Source organism: Bicyclus anynana, chromosome 4, assembly GCF_947172395.1.
Source record: "Bicyclus anynana chromosome 4, ilBicAnyn1.1, whole genome shotgun sequence".
Taxonomy (NCBI): Eukaryota; Metazoa; Arthropoda; class Insecta; order Lepidoptera; family Nymphalidae; genus Bicyclus; species Bicyclus anynana.
Genome location: NC_069086.1, coordinates 2,636,356 through 2,648,858, shown reverse-complemented (window position 1 = coordinate 2,648,858; position 12,503 = coordinate 2,636,356). Strand labels below are relative to the sequence as shown.

General features: G+C 36.9%; 1 protein-coding gene across 1 annotated transcript; it reads left to right on the top strand.

The window, feature by feature from the left end:
* Positions 1-419: 419 nt before the first annotated feature.
* LOC112058170 (60S acidic ribosomal protein P0) lies at positions 420-11,510 on the top strand. The gene is made up of 7 exons (XM_024098882.2): positions 420-490; positions 678-766; positions 1,269-1,505; positions 7,832-7,988; positions 8,556-8,680; positions 9,749-9,985; positions 11,118-11,510. The coding sequence occupies exons 2-7, from the start codon at positions 713-715 to the stop codon at positions 11,256-11,258; spliced, it is 951 nt and encodes a 316-aa protein (XP_023954650.1). The 5' UTR covers positions 420-490; positions 678-712; the 3' UTR covers positions 11,259-11,510.
* The last annotated feature ends 993 nt before the right edge of the window (positions 11,511-12,503 follow it).

Sequence of the window (12,503 nt, the reverse complement as noted above, 5' to 3'; positions counted from 1 at the left end):
TCAATACTTTTACCCCTACCCTACCTATAACATCGAAGCTAATACATCTCAATTAAATATGTAATGTTTTAGTAGGAAAAGAAGCAATTTATTAAAAATGTTATTAAAAAAAGTAATCTGGAAAAACTTGAAATTTTACTTTAAAATAATAGGATTCTTCATACGCGTTTTATGTAACCTACACCTTAACTTTATGAACACCTTAACTTTATGAAAATTAAATGTGTTTGACAAATTTGATTGACAAACTTATCTTTTTTTTCATAGTTATTTTTACAGGTACAAAAACAATTATGAGATTATACGTTACAGCAGGAATCGTTAAAATATTTTATTGCTTACGAATGATGATTACGATTCCGATACCTATAATAATGATCGTATCTTTGATTTGTCTTTTGACATTGACAATGACATTTTAATTTCACATCACTAAGTCTCTTTTTGTCCCGAATCGCGCACGTATTTGTGCGATTTGCGTTTTGTCTTGGTGAGTTGTTAAAATAAATCCATTTTTACTTAAATAATCCCAAATTATTACCCTAATAAGTTGCTTAAATTAGCATTATTTATGTAAAACACATTCGTATTTGAAGTTATTTTGATTACACTGAAATTGAAATGTGCGGTGACATGTCGTGTAAGTTGTAATAAGTGATTGTTTTTGTTATTTTCAGTCCTTAAATTTTTCGAAGTCCCTACACACAACAAGATGGGTAGGGAGGACAAGGCTACTTGGAAGACCAACTACTTTACCAAGATCATCGTAAGTAGAAATTATTTACACAATAGTATCCAACATAACCTACGAAGTGTACCATAAGCATTATAGCTTGGCAACTTTGTTTGTAACACTCCCCATGTTGCACGCGGGCCGTGGGGCGTGTAGCGATGAATGAAAACCCACGACTGATGCACGTCACTTCCCCACACGCACGACTTCACACCCGCAGTCTGGTCTTCCCCCTGTCGCCCGCATATCATGGGAGTGTTATCAACGAACTTGGCAGACTACAAATGAGTAGAAGTTCCATGATTTGTTTTCTTCTCATGGCTCTATTCTATAGAGTCAATATCTTTTAATTGTCAAACCATGCTATATGTTGTATTAAGTAAATTCTTAGAAAAAGGTTCAGTGTTAGTTATGTGAACCTCTATAAAACTATAAGAGTTGACACTTGACTGCCGCAATCCACCATGTTGGGTGGTAAACTAGTAATCATAGGGATCATAGACAGTAGATTTTGCAAAAAGTTATTGTTTTCCAGACCCTGTTGGATGACTATCCAAAATGCTTCATAGTGGGCGCAGACAATGTGGGCTCGCAGCAAATGCAGCAGATCCGTATAGCCCTCCGCGGTAGCAGCATCATATTGATGGGCAAGAACACCATGATGCGGAAGGCCATCAAAGACCACCTGGAGACCAACCCCGCTCTTGAGAAGCTGCTCCCTCACATCAAGGGAAACGTTGGCTTTGTGTTCACCCGTGGAGATCTAGTTGAGGTAAGAACATTACAGGTGACCAACAGATGCATCTTCACCCTTAGACTCCGTTAATCAGACCCTGTCGCAAAATCTGTTCATTGCGGATGTCTACTAAATATAAACTACCTCTCTGCCAAATTTCATCTTTAGAACAGCAGTGAATGGCATTATAAATATGTTCATTACTACTTTTAGAATAGAGGCACTATTGGTTGACATTACATTTTTTTCTCATCTTAAGATACTGTAAATGCTAGGCCTGCTGATACAGGAAAGCACATTGATGGCTTAAGCTTTAAGCCTTTTGAATTAAATAAAGAAACTCATATTAGATATAACATGTAGCTTTTTATTCTAGAGTTGTTTACAATGTGACGTTTAAACTACTTCTTTTTTCTAACGTCAACATATATTAAAACTTGCCAATAACTTCAACACTCCTCCTTATTCGCAAGTTTCTCACTCATTTGCACTCATACACTTAATCCCATACCTTTTACACACCACTCAAATTTACCTTTCATTAACGGTTTGGTAAATATATCAGCAACCATACGTGAGGTTTCAACATACTCAAGTTTAATTTCACCATTTTTAATCGCCTCTCTGACAAATTGATAACGCACATCAATGTGTTTGGTGCGCTGATGATGTACAGGATTTTGAGCAATAGCCATTGCAGATTGACTGTCTGTATGTAGAGTTATCGCACCGCAGGCTTCTTGTTGTACTTCAGTAATGAATCGACGTAGAAATACAGCCTCTTTGGCACTCTCTGATAGGGCTACATACTCTGCCTCTGCAGTTGACAGTGCAATAGTCTTTTGTTTTTGACTATTCCAGCACACAGCTCCTCCTTGAGACAGAAATACTGAACCAGAATATGATCTTCTATCGCTGTCTCCTGCGTGGTCAGCATCCGCATATCCCACTATAATCTCATTTTGTAAGACATTAGAATACTTTAGCTTGACGGATCTTGTTCCCTTTAGATATCGGAGTACTCTCTTGGCCGCTATCCAATGATTATTATCATAACATCCGTTAAACTGACTCAAACTGTTCACTGTATGTGCTATGTCTGGTCTCGTGCACACAGCTATATATAAAAGTGAGCCAATCAGTGCTTGATATGGTACATCAGGCAATACATTATTAAGGCCTGGTTTCTCTAACCTTTGTCCTTGAACTGCAGGTGTAACTACTGGTTTTGCATCATCCATTCCATATGCATGAATTACCTCTCTTATGTAGTCTGCTTGATCAAGACTTATCCCATCTTTATCCTGAATTATATTTATTCCAAGCATAAGCTTAGCAGTTCCCAAATCTTTCATTTCAAAACTCAACGTTAGCTCCTCTTTGATTTTCTTCATGTCTTGCTCATCCTTCCAAAAAATAAGCATGTCGTCTACGTAAATAGCAAGAATAATTATATTTTGCTTATTACCTCTAAAATAAACGCATGGTTCATTTTTGGATCTAAGAAAACAAAGTCTCTCTAACGTCCCATTGAGTCTCTTATTCCATGCTCTTGGCGCTTGTTTTAAACCGTATAACGACCTGTTTAGACGACAGACGTATCCTTCTCTCGTTTCAAAACCTTCAGGTTGCTTCATATAGACTGTCTCTTCTAGACGTCCGTTAAGAAAAGCTGTCTTCACATCCATTTGATCTATATGAAGTCCTAATCTCGCCGCCAAGGCTATAAGCAGTCTCAAGGAACTGTGTCTAACCACAGGTGCAAAAGTTTCGAAATAATCGATTCCTTTTCTTTGACTGAAGCCTCTTGCAACTAAGCGAGCCTTATATCTTTTTCCCCCCGCCTCTTCTTTAATTCTAAATATCCATTTAGAATCAACTAAGTTGCATTTACTTGTGGGTAGCTTCACTAAAGTCCAAGTGTTGTTTTTATTTAATGCTTTTATCTCCTCTTGGATTGCCGCTCTCCACATGTGACTATCCTCTCTAGATAAAGCTTCCTTCACAGTCAAAGGATATTCGATATCTTTAACAGCTTTGTACGTGACATAATCAGAATAATCCTTAGGAACTCTATCCCTTAATGGATATCTTCTTTCTATTTCTGTCACAATCTCTGATATATTCTCTTGATTATATACCTCTTGTTCCATATCAGATGTAGATATAAAACTATCATCAGCCTCTGCTTCTGATTGCGCTGAATTAACCTCTGTTTCTTCAGTTTCAACTGATTCCTCTGTAACGTCAGAATTTCCAATGCTTATAACTTGAATCTCTTCTGATTTCGTATCTTTTGCATTAGAGTTATTGCATCTCTCTGATTCAAAGAAAACCACATCTCTCGCTTTGTGTAATCTTCCAGTTTTAGGCTCGATTAATCTGTAAGCCTTCGAATCTTCACAATAACCAACATGAATCAGTTCTATGCTTTTCGGATCCCACTTCTTACGTAACACATCCGGAATATGTTTGAACGCTCTACAGCCAAATACTCTAATTATGCCCAGATCCTGCTTTTTACCACTCCAAGCTTGTTCTGGCGTCATATTTTTGACTGCTATTGTAGGTGATCTATTTTTCAAGTAAACGGCAGTATTGACAGCTTCAGCCCAATACTTATTATCTAAACCCGATTCTTGTAGCATGCACCTAGCTTTCTCTGTAATGGTTCGATTTGCGCGCTCCGCAACTCCGTTTTGCTCAGGTGTGTACTCTACCGTGAGCTGATGAGCAATCCCACTCTCCAACAGAAATTGGTTCATCCTCTTATTAACGAACTCAGTACCATTATCTGAACGCAAAATTTTTATCTTCCGTCCACTCTGCAACTCTGCAAATGTTTTGAATTCTCTAAATTTCTCATAAACTTCACTCTTGTTTCTGAGAAAATAAACAAAGGTTTTACGTGTCTTATCATCTATAAAGATTAGATAATATTTGTATCCATTTAATGACTCGACACTCATTGGACCACACACGTCAGTGTGAACTAAACCTAATATTTGCTTCGCTCGATTTGCAGACTTTTTCTGAAATGGTTGTTTCGTTTGTTTTCCTGTTAAGCAAGCTACACACTCTAAATTTGTAGTCTTATCAGAAAAACTAACTCCAGTTGCCAGTTTATCTCTAAGTAGAGTAAGATTTCGTATTCCTAGGTGCGCCATCCTCCGATGCCATAACTCCACGTCTGCACATGTAGTCGAGGCTAAAGCTTGATTCTGAAATATGGATTTTAGTTTAAATACACCATTTTCCAAAACACCTGTATGAGAAACCTCTCCTTTTATCTTACATCCTTCATCTTTCAAAACTCGACAACCATTCTTCGAAAATACAACTACATTTCCACTCTGTACGATCTGACTTACACTCAGTAAATTACACGTCAGAGCAGTTACAAGCATAACTCTATTAACTTTCAGACCTCCTCTCACTACATTACCAAACCCTTCACCGTACATTCTGTCGCCATTCGCACACGCAATCTCCATACGTCTTTCACACGACTCAAACTCATTCAACCAATCCCTTTGGCTTGTCATATGATTTGACGCTCCCGAGTCTAGGATCCACTCCATCTTCTCGTCCGTGGCTATCTGCCGTACACCCAGTGCTGCAGCAGCATGTCCTTTCTTCGGGTTCATAGGACATTCTCTAGCCTTATGAGGACCCTCGCAGATAAAACATTTGATCTTTTTGACCACGTTCTTAGATTTTTTTGTTGTATTTGGTTTTTGGCAAATTAAAGCGTTTGTGCTACTAGAAGACTCTCCTTGAATATAATGCTCTTCCATCTGGAACAGTTTGGATTTTACGTAGTCCGTAGTGAGTGCTGTATTAGAATTTTCAATCGTCATCCTCAGCGGTTGAAACTTTTCAGTGAGGCCCTGTAGTATCAAGGCTGCTAGTAATTCATCATCAATCTGCTTATCTAAATCACGCAGCTGTTGTGCTACTGTCATTATGGTAATCACATAATCACGTAATGATTTGAAATTTTCTAATTTCATGCTAACTAATCTTGACAGCAACCTACATCTGTTGTTTAGACCCTTGTCCTCAAACGCATCCTTTAAAGCATTCCATGCCTCTTTAGCTGTCTTTGTTTGACGAACATGTACTAAACAATGTGGTTTTACCATTAAGCAGATTTTAGCTCTAGCCTTTTGATCTCTTTTGTTACCTTGTACATCAGTTGGTGTTGTCGTCGTATATTCCCATAGATCTTCATGAATTAGATGAAGTTCCATCTGGAACTTCCACGTACTGTAATCCATGCATCCGTCCAATTTCTCTATGCACGGAAGACTCGACATCGTATAGGAAAATGGCGATCTCTCAACATCTAGAGTATTTTCGTTTTTATTATCGGTATTACTCATGTTTACCTTATTTGCTGAAGGTCCATAACCTGATGGCTTAAGCTTTAAGCCTTTTGAATTAAATAAAGAAACTCATATTAGATATAACATGTAGCTTTTTATTCTAGAGTTGTTTACAATGTGACGTTTAAACTACTTCTTTTTTCTAACGTCAACATATATTAAAACTTGCCAATAACTTCAACACACATTCTGATTTCTAGTATATTAGACAGAGACAGAATTCTATTCTTTTGCTTCAATAATGTGATGTCTCAATAACACTATTTTACAGGAAAATATTTTTTTAAACTGTATCCTGTCCCTGTAATTGACAAGTAAACCACAGTAGCTGTTGAACTTATGACTGGTTTATGAATATATGTTTTATGCTTACCCTCATAATATTTTATCACATTACACTTTGATTGTACAATGTTGTATTGTCACTTTCTTTGGACACAATGAGAGAACACATCAATAGAAAGATTTGTGGTGCAGGCAAAGGCATAAGAATATGTGGCAGGTTGACAATGCGCTGGACTGACCTAATAAAGACCACATCATTCATCATCAAATTTCATCATTCACTCCACTAATGTGCTAGGAGACTTACACTACAAGAGGATTGGCGATGGATTTAAAGTACTGTCAACAGTGTAGCAACAAAGAAGAATTTTTAAGCTTTCAAATAATTTTCGTGTCTTTTTATTATGTTAAGAGAGTGAAGAAAGTGATTATATTGTTATGTGATTAAAGAAGATAAGATTGTTTATAGAAATTTTAATGGTAAGTGCACTTTATTTTATTTTGATATGAATATTTAATAAATCTTAATATATTAATTTTTTGTCACATTGTTTGTCTTCAATGGGTCTCTTAAACTTTTGTGAAAATTTGCACACTGCGTGCAGTTTGATCCAACTCCAAAGGTGGAGTAGCTTAGGAATAGGAAGAATTGCACATAAGTGAAGCTTGACCAGGTTCGCTAGTACATTGGACAGTGTGGTGCGTCGAAGCTCCATATCTCCTCACCTAAATGGAGAGAGGCCTGACACTGTAGCATCCTTTTAAAATAGACTGATTGTGATGATATATATAATAATAACAATGATTATTTTCTCTACATTCCCTGAAATAGACACCTTAATATTTTTATTCTTTCAGATTCAGGACTTTTAAAGGTTTTTCATTTGAAAAATCTAAGGAGCAGAAGGCTGTCTGCAGGCAAGTTACTGGCTTTAGATCATAAAAAGGAGCATAAAAAAAGAAGAGCATGTTCAATTACATGGTGTCAGAATAAAACCACTAAATATTGTTGTTTATGTGAAAAGCCTCTTTGCGGTGTTTGCAATGTTAACAAGGAATTCAAATGCCAAAGATGTGTATGATATATATTGTTTATATCTTTCTTATAGTTATTGAATAATAAATGCAATCATTACATTCATGTTTCTTTAATTTAAAATGAGTAAAATGTTAATATAGAAAAACGAGTGTGCATAGACCACACAACTATAATAATACTTCTTTAGCTCTTGTGATTATACTTTTTGTGACACATTCACCACCTTACGCGAGCCAAGCGTGCATAAAGAAATTTCATTTCAAAAACAACATTATTAGAAGGTTGACATGTCATTTGACTGTGGAAAATTCAAAATTAGTTCAAAATTTCAGTTTCCCTACATAAAATATTATAATAAATAAATAATTAGCCTTTTATTCCAAACAGCCATTATTTTTATACATAACTTATGACGTTTGAACGTTTATAGTATGCTGCTGTACATAATGTCGCCTGAAATAGGCCTTCTCCAAATGCTTCCGTTGCACCCTATCAGCCACAACTTTTGACCAGCAAGACCTAGAATTAAGTGGATGTCATCTTTGTTGGACAACCATCTCTTGGGTACCAGAGAGTTAGTGTTTTTCTAGTTATAGGACATTGTGTATAAATGTGTAGCAGAGGTTAAAATTTTTGGTTTAAATTGTAAGGTCCGTGACAAGCTTCTGGAGAACAAGGTCCGTGCTCCGGCCAGGCCTGGAGCCATTGCGCCACTGGCTGTGGTGATTCCAGCGCACAACACTGGCTTGGGACCTGAGAAGACTGCCTTCTTCCAGGCACTCTCCATCCCCACTAAGATTTCCAAGGGTAAGTTGGGAAATGATCCTGTAAAAATTCATGCTTTCAACCTTCTTAGATAGATCCCTTGCCCCTCTAATTGAGGTCAAAGAGATATAGTTTTTAATACCTCATTTCACATATTATGTCTGTTATAATACCAGTAAAATAAACTAATGTTTTACTGGCTTCGCTTTCAGACTAAATTAAATTTTCTTTAAATTTATCCTAGTGTGATTGTTTTCTTGTGAAATTTGCACTGGCATTTTAAAGATACAATTTAAATATCAAACATCTTAGTTTGTGATGGTTCTGTGTGAGGATCTTACCAATTTTGACTGGGCAGGGAGAACAACATAAGCAGGAAAGGGAAGTGTTAATCCATTTAAAAGACTCCTTAACCCTACACCCCCTGGTCACAAGTTCTGGACACTGGATTAGAGACTTCTCTGCTCCACAATGAACCCGGTACCCACACATATCCATGGAATTTATAAATGCATTTTTGGATCTATGTGATGTAGCATGTTTTAGAGCTATAATTTTTTGTTAGACATTGTCTGTTAGACAAAGAAATAAGTCGTGTTATAATTACAGGTACTATTGAAATCATCAACGATGTGCACATCCTGAAGCCTGGAGACAAAGTGGGCGCTTCAGAAGCTACTCTTCTGAACATGTTGAACATCTCCCCCTTCTCGTACGGTCTTGTCGTCAAACAGGTAAGAAAACTACCATTGGCAAAAGATCCTATTTGTATTTCACTTTAGAAAATATAAAATTATAAAATGTATGAACATAACAAAATTTCCTACATGTGGGAATCTCAAGATGCAGTTTTCACAGCAGCATAAATTTGGATCTCTTATAGTCATTGGCGTATTTAAGATTTATTTCTTGGGTGGGCCTGGCCCCTGATATCAAGTATATTATTAGTGTCATAATAGAATTCCATATTGGTAGCGTAGAATCCTAAGGTGGGCACAGGTTTATTCTATATAGAGGTACCTCTATACGCCTATGCTAATAGTCAATAATACCCAAAGTGTTGAGTACAGTTTGCATAATTATAGTGCATTCTGAAATTTTACCTTTGGAATAACAGTTTGCATGTGGTGTCATTTTGATTTTCAGTATTGTTGCTGGTAATTGACACTATGTGTGAACATATTAAGAATTATAACTCTCAATATACTAATTGTAATTATTAACAAGTACATAATATAGAAATTATAATCACTTGTGAAATCTTTTTCATCTCTGTTGTAAAGTACCATGTACTTCATAAGATTACAATCTAGCCTTACATTACGTGACTAATTAGTAATTAAACTTAAATAAGTCTTCCACTAACTGTAACTTTAGGTCTCTATGTTCATGTGATCTTCAATGTGGCATTTAACACTACACCCAGTGAAATTGTGGGACAAATTCTTACTTTAAATCCCAAATCTGTTGTCCTATGCATTAATCACCACTGAGCCAGTATAGAAATAAAAAAAAAGTGTGTCAGCTCCGACGCACGAATGGAGTTTATTCTGTCAGATTGACCGTCTCAATAGGTGTATGTAGCCCCCCAGCATACACTATGTATGTCTCAATACCTACGCCTGAAAAGTGTGCAGAATAGGTTGCACAAAAAAACATAATACTGTCAATCTTTCATCAACTTTTACTGCCCATATTTTTTTCATACAGGGGGCTATATATGAAAAATCGATTTTTAAGGAGTTAACTCTAAAAATATGTCGTAAAAATAGGCATTTACATTTAATTTGTTTATCCTATAGGTGTATGACTCTGGTACCATCTTCGCGCCGGCCATCCTGGACATCAAGCCCGAGGACCTGCGCGCCAAGTTCCAAGAGGGCGTGGCCAACGTGGCGGCGCTGTCGCTGGCCATCGGCTACCCGACCGTGGCGTCCGCGCCGCACTCCATCGCCAACGGGTTCAAGAACTTGCTGGCCATCGCCGCTGCCACCGATGTCGAGTTCAAGGAGGCCACCACCATCAAGGAGTTTATCAAGGTACGGGAGAAACGGCTTTGTTTGCCGTTGTTGATTGTGAGATAACTGCAACAACACAAATCCAAGACGGATTCATGTTGCTGATGTCATGCTATGAAATAGTAAGCATCTCAAGAAAATATAAAGTAAAGGGGCCGGATTCAACATGAAGTGGTTGTAGGTTCGATCCCTGCATGCTGAATTTTTGTCATGTCCACTTTAATTGTCAGACGCACACACTCTTTTCACTTCAGGAATATTGGTCTTATTTAGCAACAAATGGCAAATATTCTTTTTAGGAAAACCTACAATGTGCTAGAACTAGACGCTAGTTTTCAATCTAGAAAGATCGCTTGTTAATCAAAGAAATATAGTCTTTAGGTCATATCATCATATCACTCTTTTAGTTTCAACATGTCCATTGTCTGTCTGTCCATCTGCATGCATTTAACTTTGAGACCTTACTACTGTAAAGCTATAATTATTGAGGATGAGTTTATTATTTGATGAGAACACAAATGTGAAGATAAATGATTGACAAATATAATGAAACAATAATATGACAGTCATAAAATAAAATCTTAATTCATGATTCAGCTGCGACTTTCCCATTTAGTGGTAATAATATGTCGTTATATTTAATTCGATTTGACTGTAATTTTAATTCCTCAAAAAATATTATGTCTGTTAAAATACCAGTAAAATCGAATATTTTTCTGGCTTCGCTTTCAGACTAAATTAAATGTTCTTTAAATTTATCCTAGTGTGATTGTTTTCTTATGAAATTTGCACTGGCATTTTAAAGATACAAGTTGACTATCGTACATTTAGGCGTGATCACAGTCTTTTCAGACTAATTGATGAAGAACAGGACGATGAAGTATATTGGTCTTATTTACCAAATGGCAAATGTTGTTTTTAAAAAAAATCTTGTATCATCTTGAGACCAACCTCAATCAGACAGATTAAGGGAGACCTTAATGTAGTCTTATAATGTCTCATTGGTTCTCTGATCTAGTTTTTTGGATTGTTTATAATTAATCATAAAAAACAAAAAAATGTGTGATTAACTCTTTATTCTCCAACCAAGCAAAACTAAGAGTCTTTAGCGTGAATAAAGTCACTATAATTTTTAAAACATTTTGTCCCACAGGACCCGAGCAAGTTCGCCGCCGCAGCCGCCGCGCCCGCCGCCGCCGCCGCGCCCGCAGCAGAGAAAAAGGAAGAAGAGAAGAAGCCCGAGAAGGAAGAGTCCGAGTCCGACGACGACATGGGCTTCGGTCTCTTCGACTAAGCCAACAGGATTCATTTGCCACTGTAGACTATACACTGTCTCTTGTACTATCTTATTTTCGTACTGGTTTTCATTATTTGTTGTTTCTCCAATAATTGGATGTTTGTGTAAGTAGTGAAGAGCGGAGTGTAGTGTGTATTGGCAAATGCGTGTGGATGTTCGCACACTCGTGTAAAGTAACACCGCCGGGTTTGGACACCCATGTGGCGGTTGCTTTTATTGGTGTAAGTGAATAAATCTACTTGAAAAGTACTGTTGTTTCATTTTTGAGACGCACGGAAATGCGTCAGCCATATTAGAGAGAACGGCTTTTTAAGACACACCGCAGTCTCGCCCACATAGTTCCCGTTGTCGTTGGAATACGGGAATAAAATAAAGCTTACGTTACTCAGTGAAGATGTAGCTAAAATAGATGCACAAACTTTACACTAGAAGAAAAACCAAGAACCGGACCACGTGGCAGATCTTTCAAAAGAAGTATTGTCGACCAATGGCGGCGGATTCGAGAATATCACTTTCGTTGCGTGAGATGCGCCGCTATGGTCGTCATTTGTCTTCCTCTCGTCTCGAACTTATGAGAACGATGTTGAGTAGCTGATGATGATAGATCATGTTTGAGTAGTGACGTTGTGGTGCGCTGACAACGTCACTACTTAAACATGAGCGTACTGACAAAGTATGATAACCTAGTTTATCGTTCTCTTTTTCGTCCTAATTCAGGCAAAGAAAGTGTTATTTTCGATTAAGCCGCTATTGATATAGAGCTTCGGAACGAGATAATGTACCACTCAATTTGTAGGATAATGTGGCTGCAAACAATTTTATAACTATTAATTGAGCAACAGTAAAAAAAACACCTGGTTAGTAACAACTTTTGATACTCTACCCTCCTCCCAACTTGTATCAATTATTTGGTTATTAAAAGTTGTTACTAATCAGCTGTTTTTTTACTGTTGTTTAATTAATAGTTATACAATCTAACAGCCACATTGTCCTACAAATTGCGTGGTACATTATCTCTTTCCGACGATCAGAAATTTTCATTTCCTGGTAACTCAGTTATCTATCAGAATCAAGAATTTTCGTAAATAAAAAAGTTGATCGTCTCATCGAGATAAGCTACTTACGAAGAATTAGCTTGTTAGTAATCAGGTGTACAAAATGTTCTAGGGATCCCTGACTATTATGTGTATTTTGCTTTTTTTAAATAAAGATTATTAATATGGAAGATTATTATATTGGCTT